General features: G+C 40.2%; 1 protein-coding gene across 1 annotated transcript in view; it reads left to right on the top strand.

Moving 5' to 3' along the window:
- LOC139731425 (sialidase-3-like) overlaps nt 1–22,094 on the top strand; it is a 34,686-nt gene extending 12,592 nt beyond the window's left edge. The window contains exons 5-11 of the mRNA XM_071642307.1: nt 5,573–5,743; nt 7,754–7,892; nt 9,278–9,371; nt 12,025–12,102; nt 16,457–16,602; nt 16,975–17,169; nt 21,187–22,094. Coding sequence (XP_071498408.1) covers nt 5,573–5,743; nt 7,754–7,892; nt 9,278–9,371; nt 12,025–12,102; nt 16,457–16,602; nt 16,975–17,169; nt 21,187–21,528 — 1,165 coding nt within the window. The 3' untranslated portion in view covers nt 21,529–22,094. The remainder of the gene's footprint in view (nt 1–5,572; nt 5,744–7,753; nt 7,893–9,277; nt 9,372–12,024; nt 12,103–16,456; nt 16,603–16,974; nt 17,170–21,186) is intronic.
- Nucleotides 22,095–22,521: the final 427 nt, after the last annotated feature.

The raw sequence follows: 22,521 nt of genomic DNA, 5'->3' as shown, positions 1-22,521 counted from the left end.
CACATATTTCCGCAGTGGCAAAAAGTGCGTTGCCATGGTAACGGCATGTTATTGGTAAAATATAGGGCAAAATGCTTCATGGCAAAACGGCTTCATCAGTGTTCTTCCAATTCTCATGGAATTCATATTGAATGTTTGTCTTAGGATATAGGTCAGCATGACACATTTCTTGACAGTGACAAAAAGTATGTTGCCATGGTAACAGCTCACATATTATGAGCCAAAATGATGGAAAATTTTGTGTTGCAAACTACTTCCTCAGTTTTTGCCCAATTTCCATGAAACTTGGTACAGATGTGTGCCTTTGGTTGTAGATGTGCAAGACGCATTTTTTGACAGTACCCGAAAGTACGTTGCCATGGTAACGGCATATTAATGGCAGAAGATCAAGGAAAGATCTTGCGGATTTAACTACTTCCTCAGTTTTTTGACCAAAGCTTATGAAATGTGGCACACACCTTGATCTTGGTGGGAAGATGTAGAAGACATATTTTTCGGACGTGTCGGAAGCTGCGTTGCCATGGTAACGGCATATAAATGGCAGAAGATCAAGGAAAGATCTTGCGGATTGAACTACTTCCTCTGTATTCGACTGAAGCTCATGAAATGTGGCACACACATTGGTCTTGGTGGGAAGATGTGCAAGACATATTTTTCGGACGTGTCGGAAGCTGCGTTGCCATGGTAACGGCATATTAATGGCGGAAGATCAAGGAAAGATCTTGTGGATTGAACTACTTCCTCGGTTTTTGACAAAAGCTTATGAAATGTGGCACACACAATAGTCTTGGTGGGAAGATGTGCAAGACATATTTTTCGGACGTGTCGGAAGCTGCGTTGCCATGGTAACGGCATTTAAATGGCAGAAGATCAAGGAAAGATCATTCCTTGGGTAAGACTGCCGTCACGGGGCGGGGGTATTAATCACCTTAAGTGATATTTCTAGTTTGTATCTGAAACTCGAAATGTGCTTACAATTGGTGCACACATATTCACATTTCAGCATCTGGTGTTAGCCTAACAAGGGATGAGAGAAACCCATTTTAAGTAAGGTAGGGAGCAGCCAGTGGGGTGTGCGGATTTTTAAAGAGATAATTTTTCCAGATGGTTGCCCTGTCTTCATCAGTCAGAGATCCATGGGTATCTGCTGCCCGGATGTGCTCATCTGGCATGACCATGTGACCAGGCTTTGCTTGTGCATGGGCTGACCCTCAATATTGGCCATCATAGTACCAGTACTTCCCAGTCCTGTAACCCTTCATCCATTAACATTTTGTGTTAAGGGTTTGTTGCTTTGTATGTAGAAATAATCATACCCCAACCGACACAAAGGCCCGAATTCACGAAGGTGGTACAAATGAAACCATGGTTTAAACCATGGACAAAAACCATGGAGCGCCAAGTGTCGCACGGAATATTTCGTTACGAAATCAGTCTTTTCGTCGATGAAATGATTATTTTGTAACGAAATGACAACATTTTGTAACTAAATGAACATTTCGTCCACGAAATGATGATTTCGTTAACGAAACAGTCATTTTGTCGACGAAATGACCAATTTTGTAACGAAATATTCCATGCGACACTTGGGGCTCCATGGTTTTTGTCCAGGGTTTAAACCATGGTTTCATTTGTACCACCTTCGTGAATTCGGGCCAAAGTGCGTGTGTACAATAGGAATCACTGAGGTATGGTGGCAAGGTGATCAGTCAGTTGGGTGGTGGGTGAGTGGTCATTCAGTCTATTTACAAAATCTTGTGGATCGAACTTCTCCCTAATTTTTTGAGCAATGGACCTAAATTTGGCATGTGTGGCTTACTATCATTTAACCCTAAAGGGGCGGGGGGGGGGGGGGGGTGGGCAGAATCCGCCCCCTCGACGTTTTGCGCTACAATTCTGTAATGCGAGAAGACCTCGCCGCGAGGCTTCTTGACTTTCTTTGTTCAAGTCTCGCGCAACTTTTGAGATCAAATTTGCAATGGTCGTGCATATTTTCACGAAGCCATGCACATTTTTGTAACGGCATGTCGCCCCAAAACGGGCACAATTTTGTGATTTTGTGTACATTTTCTATGGAAAACAGTACTCTGTCATGAAAGTCATAAAAACCTGATTATTTTTACAATTGATCACTTTCATGGATTAATTTTATGCTAATTATGGTAGAAAAGTGGTCAGTGACAATTTCCAATTTAAAAAAAAACAAAGAAAAAAAAATTAAAAAAAGAAATACATAAGAAATTCTGAAAACAACAAAATACATAAGAATTGAAATGAGTTTTGGAAGTTTTTGTGATGTACAATTGTTGAATATGCCAAAACAGATTTTCAGACCAAAAAGTAGGCTCTCAATGCTTTTAATTAGGCTGAAATATGATCTTGAGCTTAATTTGCATAATTAATTAATTGAAATTAAAAATTGATCGTTTCAAAAAATATTATGGCACAATCTTGTAGATTATGATGTGGGTGTCACGCATGCCAAATTTCGTCGTGATTGCACCTCTGATGGCCGAAATCTCGGAGGGGGGGGGGGGGGGGGGGCAGAATCCGCCCCCATCCGGTCTTAGCATAGCCAAAAAAGCCTGACCTGATTAGGGTTAAGCAAATGTGCCATACTGCATCAGAGCTATTACCCCCGAGGGTTAGTGATAAGGTTAGAGTAAAGATTAGGGTTTGGGTGAGGTTTAGGGTTAGAGTTTGGATCAGGGCCACGATTAGGTTCAAGATTACGATTAGAGTTGGGGTCTGGGGTAATTGCCCAGGGAGTAATTGCCCTAGACCCGTGCAAGACACCCTTTTTGTCAGTATCGAGTAGTGCATTGCCATGTTAACAGCAAATTTTCATAAAAATCATACAAAATGTTGTGGATCAAGCTATAAGTACTTTTTCAGTTTTAAAGCAATTCAGTTGAAATTGGGCATGTGTCATCGATGCAAGATGTAGATATGCAAGACATCTTTTTCATTAATGTTAAGAAATCTGTTGCCATGGCAACATCAGTTTTTAACAAATCATACAAAATTTTGTAGATCGAATTACTCTCAGTTTTTGAGCATTTGAGTTGATTCTTTGGACATATGATCGCTGTGATATGTTATCGTTTATAAAGACACTTTTTGATAAGTGTCAATATATCTGGTGCCATGGCAAGAATATTTCTATACAGATCATGCAGAAATATGTGGATTGACCTAGCTCCCTCACTTTTGCACATTTGACTTGAAATTTGTCACATGTAACCGCTGTAGTACCGGTATGTAGATGTGCAAACTTCATTTTTCGTCATTGTTGAACAGTGTGTTTTCATGGTAACAGTTTCTTTTTGTAAAAATCATTGAAATTATCACTGGATCTAGCTAACACCCTCAGTTTTGGAGCATTTGACTTGAAATTTGGCACACATGACCAATACTAATTTTGATTGTTTAAAAGGCATCTTCTGTTAATGTTGAACAATGCATTGCTATCCTAAAAGCATTTGTAAGATAAAAAGCATACAAAAATATTGCGGATCAAGCAAACTCCCGCAGTTTTTGAGTACTGGACTTGAAATTTGGCACACGTGAACACTATAATATCTATTTGTAGAAACTCCATCTTTACTCAGTGTTGTGGAAACTTCATCTTTACTCAATGTCAAAAAGTGTGTTTGCCATGGTAACAATATTTTTTGTATGAACATTCATTCAAAAATATGGATTTTGCTATCTCCCTGAGCAGTTTGTGATCATATGACTTAGATTTGGCACATGTGACCACTATAGTTAAATTGTTAGATGTGGGAAACACATCTTTTATCAGTGTTTAACAATGCATTGCCATGGTGATGACTTTTTTTTAAATTAGAAGCATACAAAAATATTGTGGATTATTAAAGCCAAATCCATCAGTCTTTTTAGCAATTGACTTGAAATCGTGCACATGTGACATCTCTAGTATGCAGGTGTGTAACCTTAATCTCTTAGCAGTGTTGAACCATGCATTGCCATGATAACAACTTTTATTCTTGAACGGAAATGAAACACAAATATTGTGGATTGAGCTAACTCCCTCAGTTTTTCAGCATCTGACTTGAAATTTGGCACATGAGACCATATATTTAAACGGGCAGAGCACATCTTTTGTCAACATTGGAAAATGTGTTGTCATGGTATCCATTTTTCTTTTTTATTGTTAAAACAAGCATACAAAGATATAGTGGATTGAGCTAACTGTCCCAGTTTTGTAGCATTTGACTTTAGATTGTGACTGCTTTCATAGATTTGCAAATTTCATCTTTTGTCAATGTTGAACAATTTGTTGCCATGATAACAGTATTTTGGATGAAAATTATCAAAAAAAAAAAATGTAATTTGGGTTAGCTTTGAGCATTTGACATAAGATCTGGCACATGTGACCAGTATGATTTCTGAATGAGCAAAGCACTATTAAACTGTTAATGTTGAACAATGTTTTGTCATGTTGTACATGTAGTAACAGCAGTGGTTTGTGTGAAATATGCACGAAAGTATTTTCTAAAAGTACTGCTTTGATTTCTAATTGTCCCCTTTTAAGATGTGTTGATCACAGGCAACCGATGTCTGATCACCCCCGCCCCCATGTATCACCTAACTCATCTTAAAGTGACAAGTTTCATACAGGTATCTCACTTTAGTTGCTGTTGTGAAATATTGATTCAAGGCCTGAGCAGTTGGCTGAGTTTGGGCTGACCCTCAATTCTGTCTGCCGCATTACATTTGGAAGGTTTTTGAGTGGTCACATCCTGTCGGGAGTGAGCATTTCAGTCAGTTTGAATGGAGCAGAGAGAGTTGGATCTTACAGTACTAACTCTTAAAGTCACATTTTGGCTTGCCTTGTACCAAGATTATCACATTTTCAGCTCCCTTCCAAGGACTTGGTGGAATCCGAGCAGTGGATTGTTGGCATGAGTAGAGCTTAATGAAGCGTGCAGGGGTCCAACGTGAAGTTGTACAATGTAGACGTGTGTCAGGACTTTTCCATGACTCTTGAGCATATAGCTTGCATTAGTGACTCATGAGCATATAGCTTGCATTAGTCTAATGAAGTTGATATGTCAGAGTGAGGCTACAGTCTGCAGAGGACACACTTTGATTTGTGCAACCTGCAGTTGACTTCCCTTGAGAATGCTTTGCTGTTCAGTAGTATCTTACATTCAACTGAATATATATCTTAGATTGACTGTGTTTGCATTTGCCAGCACTGCGATTTTTTTTTTTTCGTATTTGTTACTGGACCACTGCAAACTGAAAACAAAGAATTAATTCCTTCCTGCCATTGTTCTGAGTTGTCTTGAAGTTATTAATATGACTGATGATACATTCACGGTTTTGATATCGTTGGAGGTTTGAGGGCAAGAAATACAACTCAATGGCACACTTTGTGGGTACATAGCTAAGCCTGTTTCTTTGCATGTGTGCGTGCATGTGTGTGTGTGTGTGTATTTTGTAAACATAGTCAAGTGTGGAGTACTGTATTACATGAATATTCATACATGAGGTGACGCAGCAACCACTTTTCAGTTTCTCCTCCTTTCGTCCTTACCCCCAGGATTCCAGCAGTGGTCTATCACAAGAACACTTTCTTGGCATTCAGTGAAGCAAGGTTTGATGGCTTGAAGGATTTTGGCCACATTCTGCTGGTGATGAGAAGAGGAGATATCAAAGGTCATGACATCATCTGGGGGAGGATCAAGTTGCTCATCAACCTCTCTGGTTTTAGGTCAGATAGCACGCCTTAGTGGTAACATTGTGATGTTCTAGATAGAGGAGGGCATGATGGAAAAACTTGGAAAATAGAGAGGCGAATGAAGTATGAAGTTATCACAAAGGGATGAAATGGGATGGGGGAATTGAGGACTGAGGGTTCTGGATGTGATAAAAGCTTTGACGGTGAGGACCCTTTTTCAGCGTTAAAGATGGTTGTCATCATATGCCATGTATTGTGCGTAGTGTTAGATATGTTAACTTAAGACTTACTTTCTTGAGTGAAAATCTGGTATCATCGTATCATCATTTTGCTTTGCTTTCTATCCTCTTTCCCCTTTGGATGTCTCATTTAATGTATTCATGTGTAAGCCCCCAGTGTTGAAAGAAATGAAGATGTAAAATTATTATTCTGACTTTATACTTCTGCAATTAACCTGAGAACTGTGACATAACTTCTTCTTCTTCAAAAAAAAAAAAATGTCAGACAAGACTTAAACTAGAACTTACTGTTATCACTTATATGGGTTGCAGTAAAGGAACAAAATGAAATCAAGGTGTCATTCTTTGCATAAAGTGGTTTGAGTTTAAGTTTGTCTTATGTAGATTGAGTGGGAAGTGTCTTGCAATAGTTAAGTAGTCTGAGAGGGAAAGAGTTAATGTCAGAAGGACTTTGAGGATAGGATGTGATGCAGTGGTAAAGTACTGGTGGGAAAGGACATAACCAAAAAAGTAGGAGGAGGATGGGATGGGAATTGTTTTATTATTTTGTGTTTAAGTATTTCTTTCTTGAACCGCCTACCTAGTCAAGTCATGCATGCCACCACCCTGACGATATTCAGAGAGGCTGCTCTCCCCTCTATTACAACCTTGCAGCCTTCTGGATCCCTCATCCATCTGAAGAATGCATTCAGATTTTACTTGCACATTGCACACTTTTATTGCAGAGATCATCACTGTGGCACCTCCCAATGACACACATGTGTAGTTCATCCCAGTATAGCTCACAGTATCAAGTATGTAGAGAAAAAACAAAAGCTGCTGAAAACTGCTATCCAATAGTAGCGAGCCAGAGTAAAATGGAGTCTGGAGTCGGGGGGGCTGAGCTTTCGATCCTAGCAGAATCTTCGTCAGAGGCAAAATGACAAACAGGCAGGGAAAGCAATCACACACATTTAAAGACTACACACAACAAGAACAGTCCAGGAGGGCTAGGAACACAGAACAAAGAAAACAAAAGGGAAGGGTAGGAAATCAAGGGCAAGGAGCCCAACAAGTAAAGGGAGGGGGAGTAAAGCAGGAGGGTGGACAGACAAAAGGCAGAGGAGGGTCAGTAATGATCCCAAGGATCATGGAGGGCAACCTGTGAAGGATAAGGATAAATAGGGAGGCAACACCAGGTTAGGGCTCGCTGCTTGTTCAACCCCCCCCCCCCCCCCATGCTGTTGCTATTTCACTCTTTTCCTTTCTTTATCCCTCTGTTGTTACAATATCTTGTTTGATGTTGCCTCCTTATTCGTCCTTATCCTTCATAGGTCCCCCCCCCCCCCAATGATCCTTGGGATCACTACTAACCCACCTCTGCCTTTTGCCTGTCCACCCTCCTGCTTTAATCCCTCTCCCTTTACTTGTTGGGCTCCTTGCCCTTGACTTCCATCCCTTCCCTTTTGTTTTCTTTGTTCTGTGTCCCTAGCCCTCCTGGACTGTTCTTGTTGTGTGTAATCCTTATATGTGATTGCTTTCCCTGCCTGTTTTCCCTTTGATTTCCTTGTTCTGTGTCCCTAGCCCTCCTGGACTGTTCTAGTTGTGTGTAGTCCTTTGTGATTGCTTCCCCTGCCCGTTTGTCATTTTGCCTCTGACAAAGATTCTGCTAGGATCGAAAGCTCAGGCCCCTTTTGACTCCCAAGTATCAAGTATCAAAGAACTGGAAAGTTATAAGTGTGAGGAAGACATTCATGATGTGTGAAGAATATGTGAAGTACTTTCTTTTTCATTCTTTTGTTGCTGTTTTATTCTCTGCACACAGGACCAACAATCCTAGTCCCATTGTTGATAAAGTCCGTGATTCCATAGTGTTGGTCTTCGCTGCCTTCCCGACGGAGCTATCCTTCCATGACATGATGTCCTTTCCCAGGTTTCCAATGTCTAAGCTGTATGTCATGAAGGTATGTATGTTTTACTGTCTACTTCACCCTCCCCATGCTGCTCCAGCCGAAGCTGATGTTGTGATAAGTGACTAGCATGCTAAGTACGGGAAGGAAAGCCAGCTCACATTGATAATGTACTAACTGTTTGTACACAATCACAAAGATGTGTTTGAAGGGATATTGGCTTTGGGCATGCATGCCAGCCAGTTACACTCATACTTAAGTTAAGTGCATTCTCTGTAATGAACATTATCAAATTACTCCTTTCTCTTTAGTGGTAGATCAGCTGATATAAACTAATATGATGTGAATTACACTGACAAACAGGCGTCTTGCTGTCCTTGTTTATGTGACCCTGCATCACAACGCCAAACTCACCAGTTAAAGGTAGATTCTGAAAGAGCAGACTGTAAGCTTTAAAATAATGCATAAACTCAGTACAAATGGACTTTCCTAAGCTATCTAATAGAAAGAAATAGAAAGTACACACTCTGGAGAAGGGTTTACTGAGAATAGAGGCTGTGCAGTTCAAGGGCTATTCAAAGGCCTAATCTTGGACCATGCTGTACTCTGTGCAGTGAATGGGACAAAAAACAGGAAATAAAACTCCTTAACAATCACAATGAAGGGATTATCCGATTAAGCTGAAATTGTGCGCACTGTAAGCACATTCTATTCATGACTAATACCAACTTTCAAGTCCGTATCAGCACTGGTCCTTTCAAAAGTTACTGGAGTTGAAAGTGAAGAGTGTACAAAGGTTTTTTTTTTTTTAGTAAGAAGTGAAAAGGGGCTGTAAGACTATACCTTATCACAATATTCTACAAATAAAAGTGTTATAGAAAAACTGCAAAAATGTAAGAAGAATTGCTCTTTCAGAAGCTATAAAAAACTACAGATTGACTAGGTTGATCCATTCTACCTGTTTTGAATCCTCACATAAAATCATGGTGTGCAACTTTTTGTTGGTTTTGTGATGCATGGTCACATATGTTCAGCATTGGTGGTCACATTTGTATTTTTCATTGTTCAGTTGAGTAATGCAGTTACCTGTAACCTGCATTTGTGGATTGATGACACCATGCAATCATCATGTAATGTCTGTAGCTGTGACTTTATGGGATAGGATGTTTTCTTTCCTTTGTGGTCATCCAGACTGCCCTGTTTGTGACAAAAACCTGGGCTAGACTAGATTTTTCAATGTCCTCTGCAAGTGTCTCTTCCAAGGTGCTAGTATAGAATCCACCCCTTGGTTTTTAACTGACATTGAGAAGTTAGTAGCCTTCTGTGACAAGTGGCTGTTTGCTTTCCTTGCCACATGCCCATTCCACCACAGTCTATTGGCCCTTATCGCCTCTGCTGTGTGTATGTAATATTGTCTTTTCTTGTCCATGCACCTACAGACGTATGACCTTGGAGACACGTGGACAACTCCGGATGACATCACTTCCCAGACTGTCCTCAAAGTGTTTCCTGTGCCTGTCCTCTTCGTTCCAGGTAATCTGTCTCACATGGAATGCTGGGGGGTGGGGGGAGGTTTTCGGCAGGTAAAAAGCAAGAAGGCAACAATTTCCACACAAGATGCAGGCGGTTACGGTCTTTAACTCATATCTGCCGATCTACGGGATTTCCTGAAGTTCGCACAAACGCTGCAAACGCCAATCTTCAGAATAGTCGGCAGCTGAAATGGAAGATGGGATGATTTATAGAGCTTTTTATAGCCCGTGAACTCTGACCTAACACTGTCCCTGCCTCTTTTCCTGTCACTATTGTTTGGATTGGCATTCACCTTTGAATTTTAGAGCAAACGGAATAGGTCTTCCTCTACGTGAATTTGAATAAAGCCATGCGTACGTGCTTTACTGTCTTCCCATCCATACGTTTGTGAGCTAGACAACACCAGTCCACAGCAATCCATCAGTTTCCATTCAATATTTCTTCATATTTGTAAAATTTTACCCTATGAGTTACATACCATTGGAAAGCTTAGATCATGAAGAATTATGAAATGATGATTGTTTTTCCGTACAGAGACCATTTATATTTTTCATAAGTGGTTTCTTTTGAGTAAGTGATGCCATTATTCGTAAATTTGTATTTCATATGCAAATATTTTTAATGTCTGATGTCATATTATTCATCAGAGGACTCTGATTTCAATGTAATTTTAAAACACATTAATTTTCTTTCAAATAATGAATAGCTTTCCATGGATTTCTTCTCATAAGTGTCAGTTATATCAATAGACCATTTCAAAATTCCACTTTGCACATGAGCAGAAAAAGGTCATTAATTTTGTACCAACAGCCATGATGGGTTGTAACTTCACTTAGATAAGCATCTGTGGTGTGATGATTACTCATATAATCTTAATAAATGGTGCTTGCCAGCACATCCATTTGACATTAAGCCTGGTATTTGGGCAATATTGACAGAAAAAGTTTCTTCATACCTACCCTCCCGAACTTGCGGTCAAACAACAAATCACTTTTAATACCTCCTCCTGTCAATACACAATCTTATGGTTCACGATCGTTTCAGTCAGCATTGCCTCAACTCTGGAACAGTTTACCTGAATGCATAAAACAAACAGACTCGGTAGACAAATGTAAATCCATGTTAAAAACTTATTTGTTTACTGAATATTTTTTGACTTATTTCTTACAATCTCTGAAACTGAACCTTCTTCTTCTTTCTTTCTTTCTGCTTCTTCCTGAATTTTTATTTTATTTTTTGTTAGTTTGCGTGGCGCTTAGAGACATTTCATGTGATAATGCGCTATATAAATGCTGTGAATTATTATTCATACGTTCAATGCAAAACAGTCAAATGTATACTTCCCTAAGTGGTAGTTGACAGACCATTCTTGTCACCTGCTCAGTGCAAGTTCATTCTTTGTTTGAACATGAATTCCTTAAATTGTTACATTATTTATATGTCAGGCAAGCCTATGCATTATGTTTCTTTGAATCAAGTGAATTGCCTTACAAACTGAGAAAAGAGAAAGGTCATTTTCCGAAATGTATACATGAGCTAATTATGAAATGACTTATTTGAAGTTGAGAAAGCACATTTGAGTAAACTTGTGTGAAATAGCCTCCGGCACCAACAGCTTCAATTTGATAGTCAGTTTTATGCTTTGCTTTCTGGGAGATGGGTGGACAACCCCTATGCGCACTATATGGTTACAGTAAGTGCTAGAGCCAGTGCAGGCCTGTACAGTGTATTTTTGCATTTAATCTCTACTTGATTGTGGAACTGCAACTGATCTCTTCATTGTTAATCTCTGTCAGAGGAAGTAGTCCTTTCCCTTTCTTTCACAAGGTCATTGAAATCATGCTGTCTAGGATGGTAGCATTCCTTGTGACCATGTGCTTCTATTTGCTAAGCTTACGAAGAATGCGGCAATCATATGCTGGATGAATTGAAGTTGTTATCAAAGTTAGTGCCCTAGACAACATTTTGATAATTATTTCATGATGGCAAATCTTGCTTGAGGTGCTTCTCTCTCTTTTCTGAGTATCCTGTCAAAGAAATTGACGTTGCACTAACTTGATGGCTTCAAATTCATATCTACCATGAAGTGGTATTTTTGTAATCCTTTGCCATGCTGCAGTATTACTGCAAAAATTGCATTATAATTACTAATGAAAAAGATGACATGTTTTATTCTTCCATTTCTGAGAAATCTTTCTGTCCTTCATGTGCTTATCCTCATGCATCACGATTGTAATTACAGGGTAATGTGTGAATTCAAAATCAATGAATGAAATTTTTAGAAGTTTTATGGATTGTGTCACGTTCAGGAGACAGAATTTTCTAAAATTATTTGATCTAGATTTTTTTTTCTCAGATGTTTTGAAATTATTTTAGGTCATTTTATGATAACATATGTAACTTAGTATTATAATATGATTTTGGACTTTCTGTTTTTACAGCACCTTTATGAAAGACAGCAAAGAGTGCTGTAAGCAAGATACCTACCTTTTGTATTATCTTCATTGAAGTTGCCATTATAGTAATTTTGGTTTTTTTTTTTTTTTTACTTTTCATTTTCTCTATCATTGTCCTTATTTTAATTATCATCGTCATCATGGCAAATATAATTCCTTATATTGATAATACCACTAGTTTCATATTATCATGGCAGGTCCGGGTCACAACATACAGCTGAAGTGTGGACGAATTATTGTTCCCTGCAACTACTTCACACAAGAGAAGAGACGCAGTAAGTCATGTTTACTTAAACCAGGCATCCACTATGGTGCGGACAAGATGCGGAAAGCAAATTTAGTACTTCCACACTCATTCAGCAATCTCTCCGCACGTTCTTGAATGAGTACTTTCACTGTCCTAAACATGTCCAGGCGTTTTGGCACCTTCGGGGGACAGAAAAAATTTTTGCGTCCAAATTTGAATCGAGACCAAAATTTGGACGCCAAAATGAACTTCTTGACACCTTCGGCAACTTGTCGTGAGGACATCGTCAGGATGTCCCGCCTTTTTCGCAACCCTTCCGCCTCTTCCGCATACGCTCCTGAAAGAATCCTGCGGTGCTGGCAGCTTCGTGAATGAAAGCGGAAGGCACCCAGAATGTTTTAGGACAGCCTGGTGCCGATGCGGATCGAAAAATGCAAGCGCACAGAGCCACTGCAGACATGTGTGGTCAAGACACGGAAGAGTCAACAGATTCCTACGAGCAAAAGGATTTTAAAGTTGAAAACTTAATACAGCATTATACCTATGAAACATAAAAACACAAAGAAGGGGGAGGGGTGAGGTCCCCATCCTAGCCCCCCAGCGGAACCTGTCTTCCTCTGATGAGGAACAGGTAAATGTCAGCATTTCCCGGTGTCCAACAAAGAAAGCACAGCAAAAGGCAGCAGATACTTTGTCAACAGTAACTAGGAAGACGAGGAAGCAGCCCCCTCCGCTGCGAGTGAACTTTTTTTTTGTTTCATTCTTTTTAGAAATACTATTCATTTGAGGGATTTTTAATAGTTGCCATTATGGAGTACATCATTTTGTTCGCTTCAGCTAAAAACCCGCAAAAGTGGAACCATAGTTCATAATCATTTTTTTTTTTTTTAATTCTTAGGCCTATGTCAAAGTACTAAGTTCTAAACTTGAAAAAAAAAAAAAATTAACGTATTAGAATGGGACCATCCTAACCCATTCAAAGGGGACCAAGAATAGCGCTATCTGAGCATCTCTCACAGCTTTAATTTGAAGTAACAAGGCATAGTGAATTTCGTCTAGTGTGACCTCCATGATGGCAGGCGGTCAAATGAGAAAATTCAAAAGTCGGCTCCCAGTTTATAACCTTCCCCTATTTCCTAGTATTATATTCCACATACTAAGAATGTTGCAATAGGATTGGTCCAGAGGTGATCACGTGATGAAGCGTAGTTGTGCCCATCACATCACCTGAGAAGAAAAGTTCGTTACACTCTATGTTGATAGTCCCTTTTGTTTCGCTGATCTCCACACAGTCCGCAAAGTCCTAATGCAAGATGAGTACGCGCGAAATAAAAGTGCGTTGCACTGTGTACTATCAAGTGACCTAGGTCACTTGATAGTACACAGTGCAACGCACTTTCACTTCGGTGCCGCGCGGTGCGTGCAGCAAATTCATTATTTTGTCATCTACGCACACACTAAGCCTAAGCCCTAAGGATACCTAAAGACAGCTAAAACGGTTTCAGATGTGGAATAAAATGGGAATTTCTAGGACCCTAGATGTGGAATATAAAGCAAATAATCAACTTTTAGTTTCAGGCAATGAGACAAACTATCACTTCCTCGGCGATCTGGATGTGTACGCTATCTTTCCTCAGCTGCGCTTCGGAAAGATAGCTACATCCAGATAACCAAGGAAGTGATAGTTTGTCCCATCACCTTCACCAACGTTGATTATTTGCTTACTGTCCGCATGTTGTCCGCATATTGTCGGCAAGCCTTCCTAATTGTGCTTATTCATGATTTCACCATTCCTGGTGTAATCCTAGATATGTTCGCGCTGTACGGTAATGATTAGCATATTCCGGGGTATTTTGCGCTCTTCCTGAGTGATTCCTAGGACACTCCAAGGAATGTCTGCAGTCAGTCCGCAGAGATTCCAAGGAATGTCTCAGGACAAGCCGATTCGCACACTTTTTCTGCGTTTGATGTGGACTAGATGCCGAAATGACAGAATTTGATTCCGCAACCCTTCCTAGGCTTGTCCGCGCCCTAGTGGACGTCAGCCCTTGGCCCATTCTTCCCGAGAGCCTCCAATGCCCCCAAACAAGATTACGTTTGCAGGTGGACAGAGAACAGACAGGTTGGTAATTCACCTGTGCGAAAGCAGTCAAGTGGTACATGTTTCCCCTTGCCACAGTCAACTTCAAGTACCATCGAACAATGAAATTATCAATTGAGTGCGAAGTATGAATAGACCATGTGCTGATGGGCTCACAAACTATTTTGTTCTACACAAAAAAAGTCACATGAATGGGGTCAGCTAAGGCGAATATCTACTTAGCTCAGCCTTGATTGGGCATACGAGTTTTATAACAAAAGTGCTCACTACATTGGAGAAAAAGGCAAATTATACTGCAATACACACAGTTTTCATACCAAATGAAAATTGATAATGATAACAGAAACTGAAATCTTTCTATGAAAGCCATTTTTCTAGGCAGCATAGCACAAATACATGTGAATTTAGGCTACGAATGCAGGCACTCCAGTCTAGATTTTGGGAACCTGGTATATCTGTTGATGCCACGGGAACCTAGTATGTAAGGAACTGGTTAAGTACTTTGCAGATTGTCCACAAAGTAAGAGGAAAAGATGCCACATTTGTTACAGGCTTCTGTCTTTCCACCTTATGTGATATGTAGTATTTTAGGATAAAAGGTAATTTTGTCTGAACAAAGATAGTGAAGACTTCTCATGCACCTCTTTATTTGTAAGGTTAATTTTGGGGTTAGTAAGTAATATTTAGGTGTATATGCCTGTGCATTTCTGTTTATGAAAGGTACATTGTATGCATCATACATCAAGCTCATGTAGTTAGAGCACTCCTTTTCTATGTAAATTCCTATTTGTTTAAGTTTGTTACTTCTTCATGTAATTGTGATTGAACCCACTTTGATGTTTGAAGTTCAAGCTATTACTGTAAAGGTTTATATTGATAAAGATTGCTCTCTAATAAAACACAACATGTTCTCTTACTGGTTTTTCAGTCAATTTTGATTTTTTTTTTTTTTCAGCTGTCACAACAAAATTGTTTCAGGAGCTGAGAGAAATGCCCTCTTAGCTCTATATGATTATTCAGTATTTCCTAGGACATGACCATGTAGGTTTAAAGGAAAATGAGCCAGAATTTACTGATGGATCAGTCGCAGAAGATGAAGGGCAGAGGATAATTCCATGTCTTCATTCAACCTGTTCCTTTTGCAAATCTGGGAGAGCCTTTAGTGCCCCCAAATAATAATCTTTTTGCCCGTAGACAAAGAACAGACAGGTTGGTAATCCACCTTTACGAAACCAGTCAAGCAGTACGGGTATTCCTTTTCCATGGTCAACTGCTTGTGCCATTGAACAGTGCAAAATATTGATTGGACATGAGAGGAACGAATAAAGTGTGTGCTGGGCCCACAGATTCTTTTCTTATTCACTATAAAGGGCATCTAATTGTGGTCAGCAAAAGTCAGAATCAAGTGAGCCCAACCTTGTTTGCTACGTACATCTTCATACAAGTTGTGCAGCAAAACAAGCGCACTATTACATTGGAACAGGGAGGTGGAAGGTAAATTATGCCAAAAGTAAACAAAATTCTGAGACAGAAAATGAACAAATGTTGATAGCAGAACCCCTTGCCTTTTGATTAAAGTAATTTTGCAACTGAGTATGATACTGACAATCATTAATTTAGACCTTATCTCTAAGGTCGTGTTTACCTTTGGGAGCAGTGATTTAAAAAAAAAAAAATGTTCAAGATATCACTTTTGATGCATATGTGTAGATCATTTGTATCACAAAACATCCTACCATATTAACTTTTTGCAATAAAGCCTAAAATATAAGGAAACATCACTATTTTTCTCATTAAACCAGAACTGTAGACGGTTTAGTCTGGAAACATTTCTATTGTAACTATTGGAAATGTTTTGTATATTTAACAATTCTTAACATTGATTATACTGGTTAAAATTTTTACACTGGTTGTTTCTATCCCTAACTCACATTTTAGAACTATTGTGAAGCACTAATGCTGGGTTTTTGTTTCATCTGCAAATGGTATATTATGTCTTTAAATGCCGACACTCTGATTGTGTACATTTTGGGAACCTGGTATACCAGGATCCCATTAGGAAGGGGTTAATGACTCTCCTTCTATCAGTATCTTATTGTCTTATTGTCATTTAACAGGCATTCTTGTGGTCTCAGCAGCTGTGCTTTGTATCCAGTGGAAAAAGTGTTATATATTATATCAGCTGTTATCAATCATGATACCATAGCTTGTCGTGATCATGATCTATCTCTTTCTCCTGCTCAGGGTAAATACTCACCAAATCAATATGTTTTCTTGTCAGATGATTTGGCAGGGCTGTGCCAAAACTGCAGTAACTATAATCGCATCATCTACAGCGATGACGGGGGAAACACGTGGATTGTTGGGGGCAGGTCAAGATTCAAGAGGGACCCATTCCGTATCCCGATCTACCCTAATGAGGTCATGGTGAGTCCCAGAGTCATATAGTGAACATCAAAATGACACTTACAAAGATTCCAAGTGTTCTTGAACCAGTTTGAAGATGTCTTAAGAAGATGCATGTAAGGGGCCTGTTTCCTTCAGATTCTTGCAATTGCCTAGAATGGTAAAAATTGTAGGTATGGTAGCAACAACATGTTTCTCAACTGAATATATAGTCTCCTGGCTACCTCCGTAGCGACTGCATTCATTGCAACTTAAAAAGCTTGCATTCCTCTATACTAAACAAGTCCTTACCTCCCAGATTTCCAATTATGCAGTTTTTGGAATCTTTCAGATGTAGGAGGAAGAAGGGTTGATTTCCAGTGCATGTCGTTATTGGTTTCTGTTTATTGACAGGCAGTGGAACTGGACCAAAGCATCGTCAGTTTAAACAGCAGAACGCTCAACTTCCAGCAGACCCGGGCAGTCCTGTACAGCTTTGATGGAGGCATGACTCTGTCAGACCCCATCCTGAAGGAGGAGTTGGTTGAGCCGGGATGGAAGGTTAGCAAACATGGCAAGGCCACTCCCAGAGCAGCTGCAGGATGCCAGGTAGGAACAACCTTAACCCATCATGCCCCAGAGAGTCATTTTACCATGCTTTTTACCACTCATTTTAAGTGCTTCATAAAGTACAAACTGTAGAGTAGAGTAGAGTAGAGTAGAGTAGAGTAGAGTAGAGTTGTCAGTCTGTCATCCACCTGTCTGTAGTCAATTTTGGGGACAAAGTACACAGTTTGAGGTAGGCCTATCCAAACGAAGCTTGGCATATGTACATGTATGTATGAATGGATGATGCTGAACCTATCAACTTTTAGGTGCATATGCTAAGGTCAAAGGCCAAGGTCAAATGCTTATATTTGACTATTTCCTTTTATATCTCTGCAATACCTGAATGTAGGGAAAGTTTTGGGTCATTGTAAGAGCGCTATACAAGTACCCATATTGTATTGTATTGTATTGTATAAAGTCAAGTACCCATATTGTATTTTATTGTATTGTATAAAGTCAAAGGTCAAACGTCAAGTTCAAATGCTAAAATTTCTCTTCTTTTTTCCTTCACATCTCAGACATGGCTCAAGAAATTTTGTCAAACTTAGTACAGTGCTCACTCATTAATCGGGAACCGCTTTAGCAGGAACCGTGCTTTAGTACAACAAAATTTGATGTAACAAATTTTTCATGTGTTATTTCCACCGCTTAATCGAAACCATGAACTGCTTTATTTGGACAAATCTTGCTGATGCACGTCCATTGTGTGTCATTAGTATCTAAAAATAATAAGTAAATCCTTTGAAATAATCTCAGGGATTTCATTTCCTTACCAGAAGGGGTTTTTTTTAAGCCAATTCTAGATAGATTATGCCAACTGCAGTCTAAACATTTGCCATTACGCAGTAAGATGCAGCGCAAAGGTGGTCATCTTTATTGAGCTTCTACTCATGCACTTACACTGTACCACCCATTCAGTGCAATACTTAGAGTCCCCTTCCCTGTGTGCGGCCCATACTCTCCCTGTTTGTGCATAGTATGCATGCAATGTGTGTTTGTTTGTATGTGGCGGCATAAAAGGGGGCGTGAATATATATAAGAAAAATGTGTTCTTTCGATCATGGGAATCAGTGTCATCATAATGTGTATGTTGTTAACATGTTAAAAGCGTGTTAAGTTGGCATATAGCTGCCTCTTTCTCTGCATTGATAGGGTCATAGGCATCATGACTTGGTATGTACTTTGAACTCTAAAAGGGGTTATTTTGTGGATCAAATGAATGAAGGTTTGTTCCGATAATGCATTTTCCAAAATTATGCGATTGCTGTGTCTTTTCTTATTGCCATTTTGTGTCTGTGTGTCGTAGTGCGCGTGTACTTGTTGCTGTGGTTATCGGTGGGTTTGATATCTGTGCATGGTTTTAGTGTAATGCCCATGTACTGGGCTTCATGTTGTGTGGTTTGCATGGCCAATACCAGCCACTGCTTAATTAAGCAGGAGCACTGCTTAAATGGGAGAGAAACTTGTCTCCTGACCCTCCTGATTAAGCAGTGAGCACTGTACTAAGACATGTATATTGTATGATATAAAATTGATTATATTTAAAAGTATTGAGTCAAAGGTCAGGATAGAATGCTTAAGCTACGCTATTTGATGCTGAAATAACACTATTTTCTTTATGCCCTTGGAATGACTTAATGTATACACTTAGTGGTGTAACTATTTGATATATGCATTACCACACAGTCATTGTGAAGGGAAAGTTTGGGGCCGTTGGGTCAAAGGTCAAGCAAAAATACTGAAATTTTACTTGTTTTCCGTATTTTGAAAGTGGCTCAAATTATTGTCATGAAAATTGATTTGTAATTATTGGATAATGATTATTTGTCAATCATGTGACATTGTTGTCTCACATTGGCAAAATGTGCTGTAGACCTATTGGTAGAGTAATGTAATATGGCAGAGGCGTACCAGTTGTTACGGTACATTTTGGTAAATTGCACATTTTGGTAAATTTACCAAAATGTGCAGGACATTGACGGTACATTTTGGTAACTTTCTGCTCCTCCACAATCATCACAAGAACAAATTGTAAGTGCAGTTGGTTTTTGTCCCCACCGAATGAGTTCGGCAGCCTAAAGGCCATGTCACACCTTTCTGGGCAAGCTACACGGGCTTGTTGCGAGTAAGGTTTTTCCAGCACGCAGGAAAATTATCTCGCCTGTAGTTGCCCGGAGCTGTGCACGCAAGTCTGATTTACCCGCAGCCAAGTTTTGAGCAGCACCTTACAGGCTACTCCCACGCAGGTACTTCGCAGTCCCTGTATGCGGTCAGCGCGGCCAAGATAATGACATTCTGTCCTTTCTGTTGGACTTCTGCCATTCCTTCAGATGAATTTCTGAGTTGTCAGCCCCCATGCGCCTGGCACGCAGGTCACACAGAATACCCGCAAGAAGAACATAAGTAGCACGCATCCAGCAAGTAAGACACATGCACAACTCGCCCAAATCCTTGTCCGCCCTCAGAAATTGTGCGGTATGCTGGAAAATCCTCACACGCAACAAGCCCGCGTAGCTTACCCGGAAAGGTGTGACAAGGCCTTAACATGGTTACGGGTAAAGATTTGCGTGCGCACCTCCGGGCAACTACGGGTGAGATACGTGCTAGGTACCGTTACGTGCAGGGCATCTGCGGGGACCTCTTGGTAGTAAAAATTCTTCTTCGCAAGTCGCACGCAAGGCTTGCCCGGAAAGATGTGACATGGCCTGTAAGGCCTGTAAGGCCTGTAAGGCCGTGTCACACCTTTCCGGGCAAGCTACGCGGGCTTGTTACGAGTAGGGATTTTTCAGCACGCAGGAAAATTTTCTGCAGGCGGACAAGAATGTTTGCGAGTTTTGCACTTGTGTCTTATTTGCTAAACGCGTGCTACTTACCTTCTACTTGCGTGTATTTCGTTTGACCTGCGTGAGAACTTTGAAACCGATCCGTTTTCTGTTACGAGCGACTTATGGGTACTGGGAAGTGCATGCGTTGGAGTTGTCTGCAAGGTGCTGCCGGTAAGGGTCTCCTACTGGTGTTCTGCGTGTACCCCCGCAACTCACACTGAACATATTTTGAACATGCTCAAGGCCTTGTCATACCGTATCTGGGGAAGTTTGACTTGCGGGGAAGTAAATTTGCTACCGGAGCTCTCCGCAGTTGGTCCGCACCTAACAGTACCTATCGTGTATCTCGCCTGTATTTGCCCGGAGGTGCTCACGCAAGTCCGATTTACCCGCAGCTAAGTTTACAGCATGACCAAAACTTTTTCCGGGTGAGTCATGGGAATCGCCCACAGAGGTACACGCAGAACGCCAGTAGGAGGCCTTTAGCGGCAGCACCTTGCAGGCAACTCCCGCGCATGTATTTCGCAGTCCTTGTATGCGGCCAAATTAATGACATTCTGTGGTACTTCTGCCATTCCTTCAGAGGAATTCCTTCACTGAGTTGTCAGCCCGACGCACCTGGCACGCAGGTCACACAGCATACCCGCACAAAAAGCAATGGCAATAGCTTACTCGAGCCTTCAGCTCAGGTGAGCTAAATAAGTGTCTTGCCTGTCTTCACTGCAGGACCATATCACCTTAACTTCTTGACCGTATTATGAATCTCAAGCCCATCCATGGGTTTTTAGTTCAGTTACCAAAATGTGCAGATTGTCCAAAATGTGCAGGCAGATCCACTTTTAACTGCACATTTTGGTAACAGTTGATCCTGTCAGGTATAAGTGCACTATCGGCACATTTTGGTAAATTACCAAAATGTGCCGTGACATGGTAACGGCACATTTTGGTAACTTGCACATTTTGGTAATTTACCAAAATGTGCTGATTTACCAAAATGTGCCGTAACACCACTTGCCATAACAACCTTTCCATTTTTTTTTTCATATTTTGCTCGAAGTCAATAGCTACAAAGAGGAAATTATGATAGGTGCTAGTGTGTTTGAAATATGATATTTGCAACACACTCATGGAATGTTGTTTATCATTTCTGAATGTTTCTGAGATTTTCCTGATTCGGTCATGTCACTTGCAGGGTAGTCTGATTGGGTTTCCAGCACCCAAGGGAGTCACTGTGGGCCAGAAGACGTGGGTCATTCTCTCTAACCCAGCTGACCGTGTGGAACGACAAAATTTGGCTGTGCGCCTCAGCATAGATGGCTGCCAGACATGGTCGACCCCATTGGTCATTCACAAGGTGTTTGCTGCCTACTCCGATCTAGCCTACTTTGAGGTCAGAGACTCCAATGGGATGGTCGTTCCATATCTAGCAATGATGTTTGAAGGAGGACTCCGGATGCCACATGAGTATGTGAAGTTCCAAGTTTTCAGCCTATCAAATATTTTGAACGGTTTGTTTAATGCCACTGGGAGGTGACAAGAATTTTGACACCTAGAGTGTGTTCAGCTCCTGATGTTCTTTGACTAGCATGTCTGTGATATACCTACTCCTCGTCTTTAAAATAAAATTCACAAATTACTGTCAAATGTTGTATGAACAAGCAAATTGCTCACTGTTGAACCACGCAGTGTTTTAAGAATGAAAGTAATCTATTTTACATCTTGAATTTTGTACAAGCCTCTGAGAAATGTGTGTGAAGTGGGAGTAGACTGACTGTGACTGCCACTTTTAAAGATGAAGTCAGAAAGCAGCTATTTGCATTCTGTGGTGGGAAGAGTTGGATGTTAAAGGGTTTTGGTGGGGTGTTTTGTTTTTTCTCTACTGTGCCAATCTAGATATTTCCTTTGCCTGCATGGAACAGCAAAGGTACCGTAATGACATGAGATGAAGGATTGTTGCAATGTTGAAGAGAAGATATAGCAGAAGACTTGAGATAGAAACTATTTTGATTGTAATTTTATAATAATGTGATGGTTATTTACTTATATCCTTGTTGTGCTGATGCATGACATGGATTGACCATCGGTCTTGGGATTGATTATCAGATTAGAGACAATTTCTGCAATTTATTGATATTTTATTGCTGCAAGTTTATCTTTTTTTTTCCATGGCCATCTTCATGTGTGGCAAATGTGTCCTCATCACCTGTATCATTAATTTGACCTCCTGTAGAAACTGCAGAATTAGCAAATTGATGGCAAGTTTTCATCCTTTGTAATAGCCAGAGGCAGTTCATTAATTTAATTGTCCTCTTCTGCGTACTTTACAGGTATCTTTCTTTACCCTTCATATGTCCATGTGTCAGGCTGCAACTTACCAAGACATTTTGTCTTATTTTAGTGCAATTATGAGGTCATAATGTAATTTCAACAAACCCCCTCTTGGGAATCAAAACAACATTCCCATGCCAAGGCAATTGATATACAGTACAGACTTCGTGGATTATGTGATCCACATTTATTTACCATT

The sequence above is a fragment of the Diadema antillarum genome, unplaced genomic scaffold (genome assembly GCF_040938485.1).
Source record: "Diadema antillarum isolate AM-2024a unplaced genomic scaffold, OU_Dant_1.0 seq00000371_RagTag, whole genome shotgun sequence".
NCBI classification, from domain to species: Eukaryota; Metazoa; Echinodermata; class Echinoidea; order Diadematoida; family Diadematidae; genus Diadema; species Diadema antillarum.
Note: the sequence above shows the minus strand (reverse complement) of the source record. Positions and strands in the feature narration are given on the sequence as shown.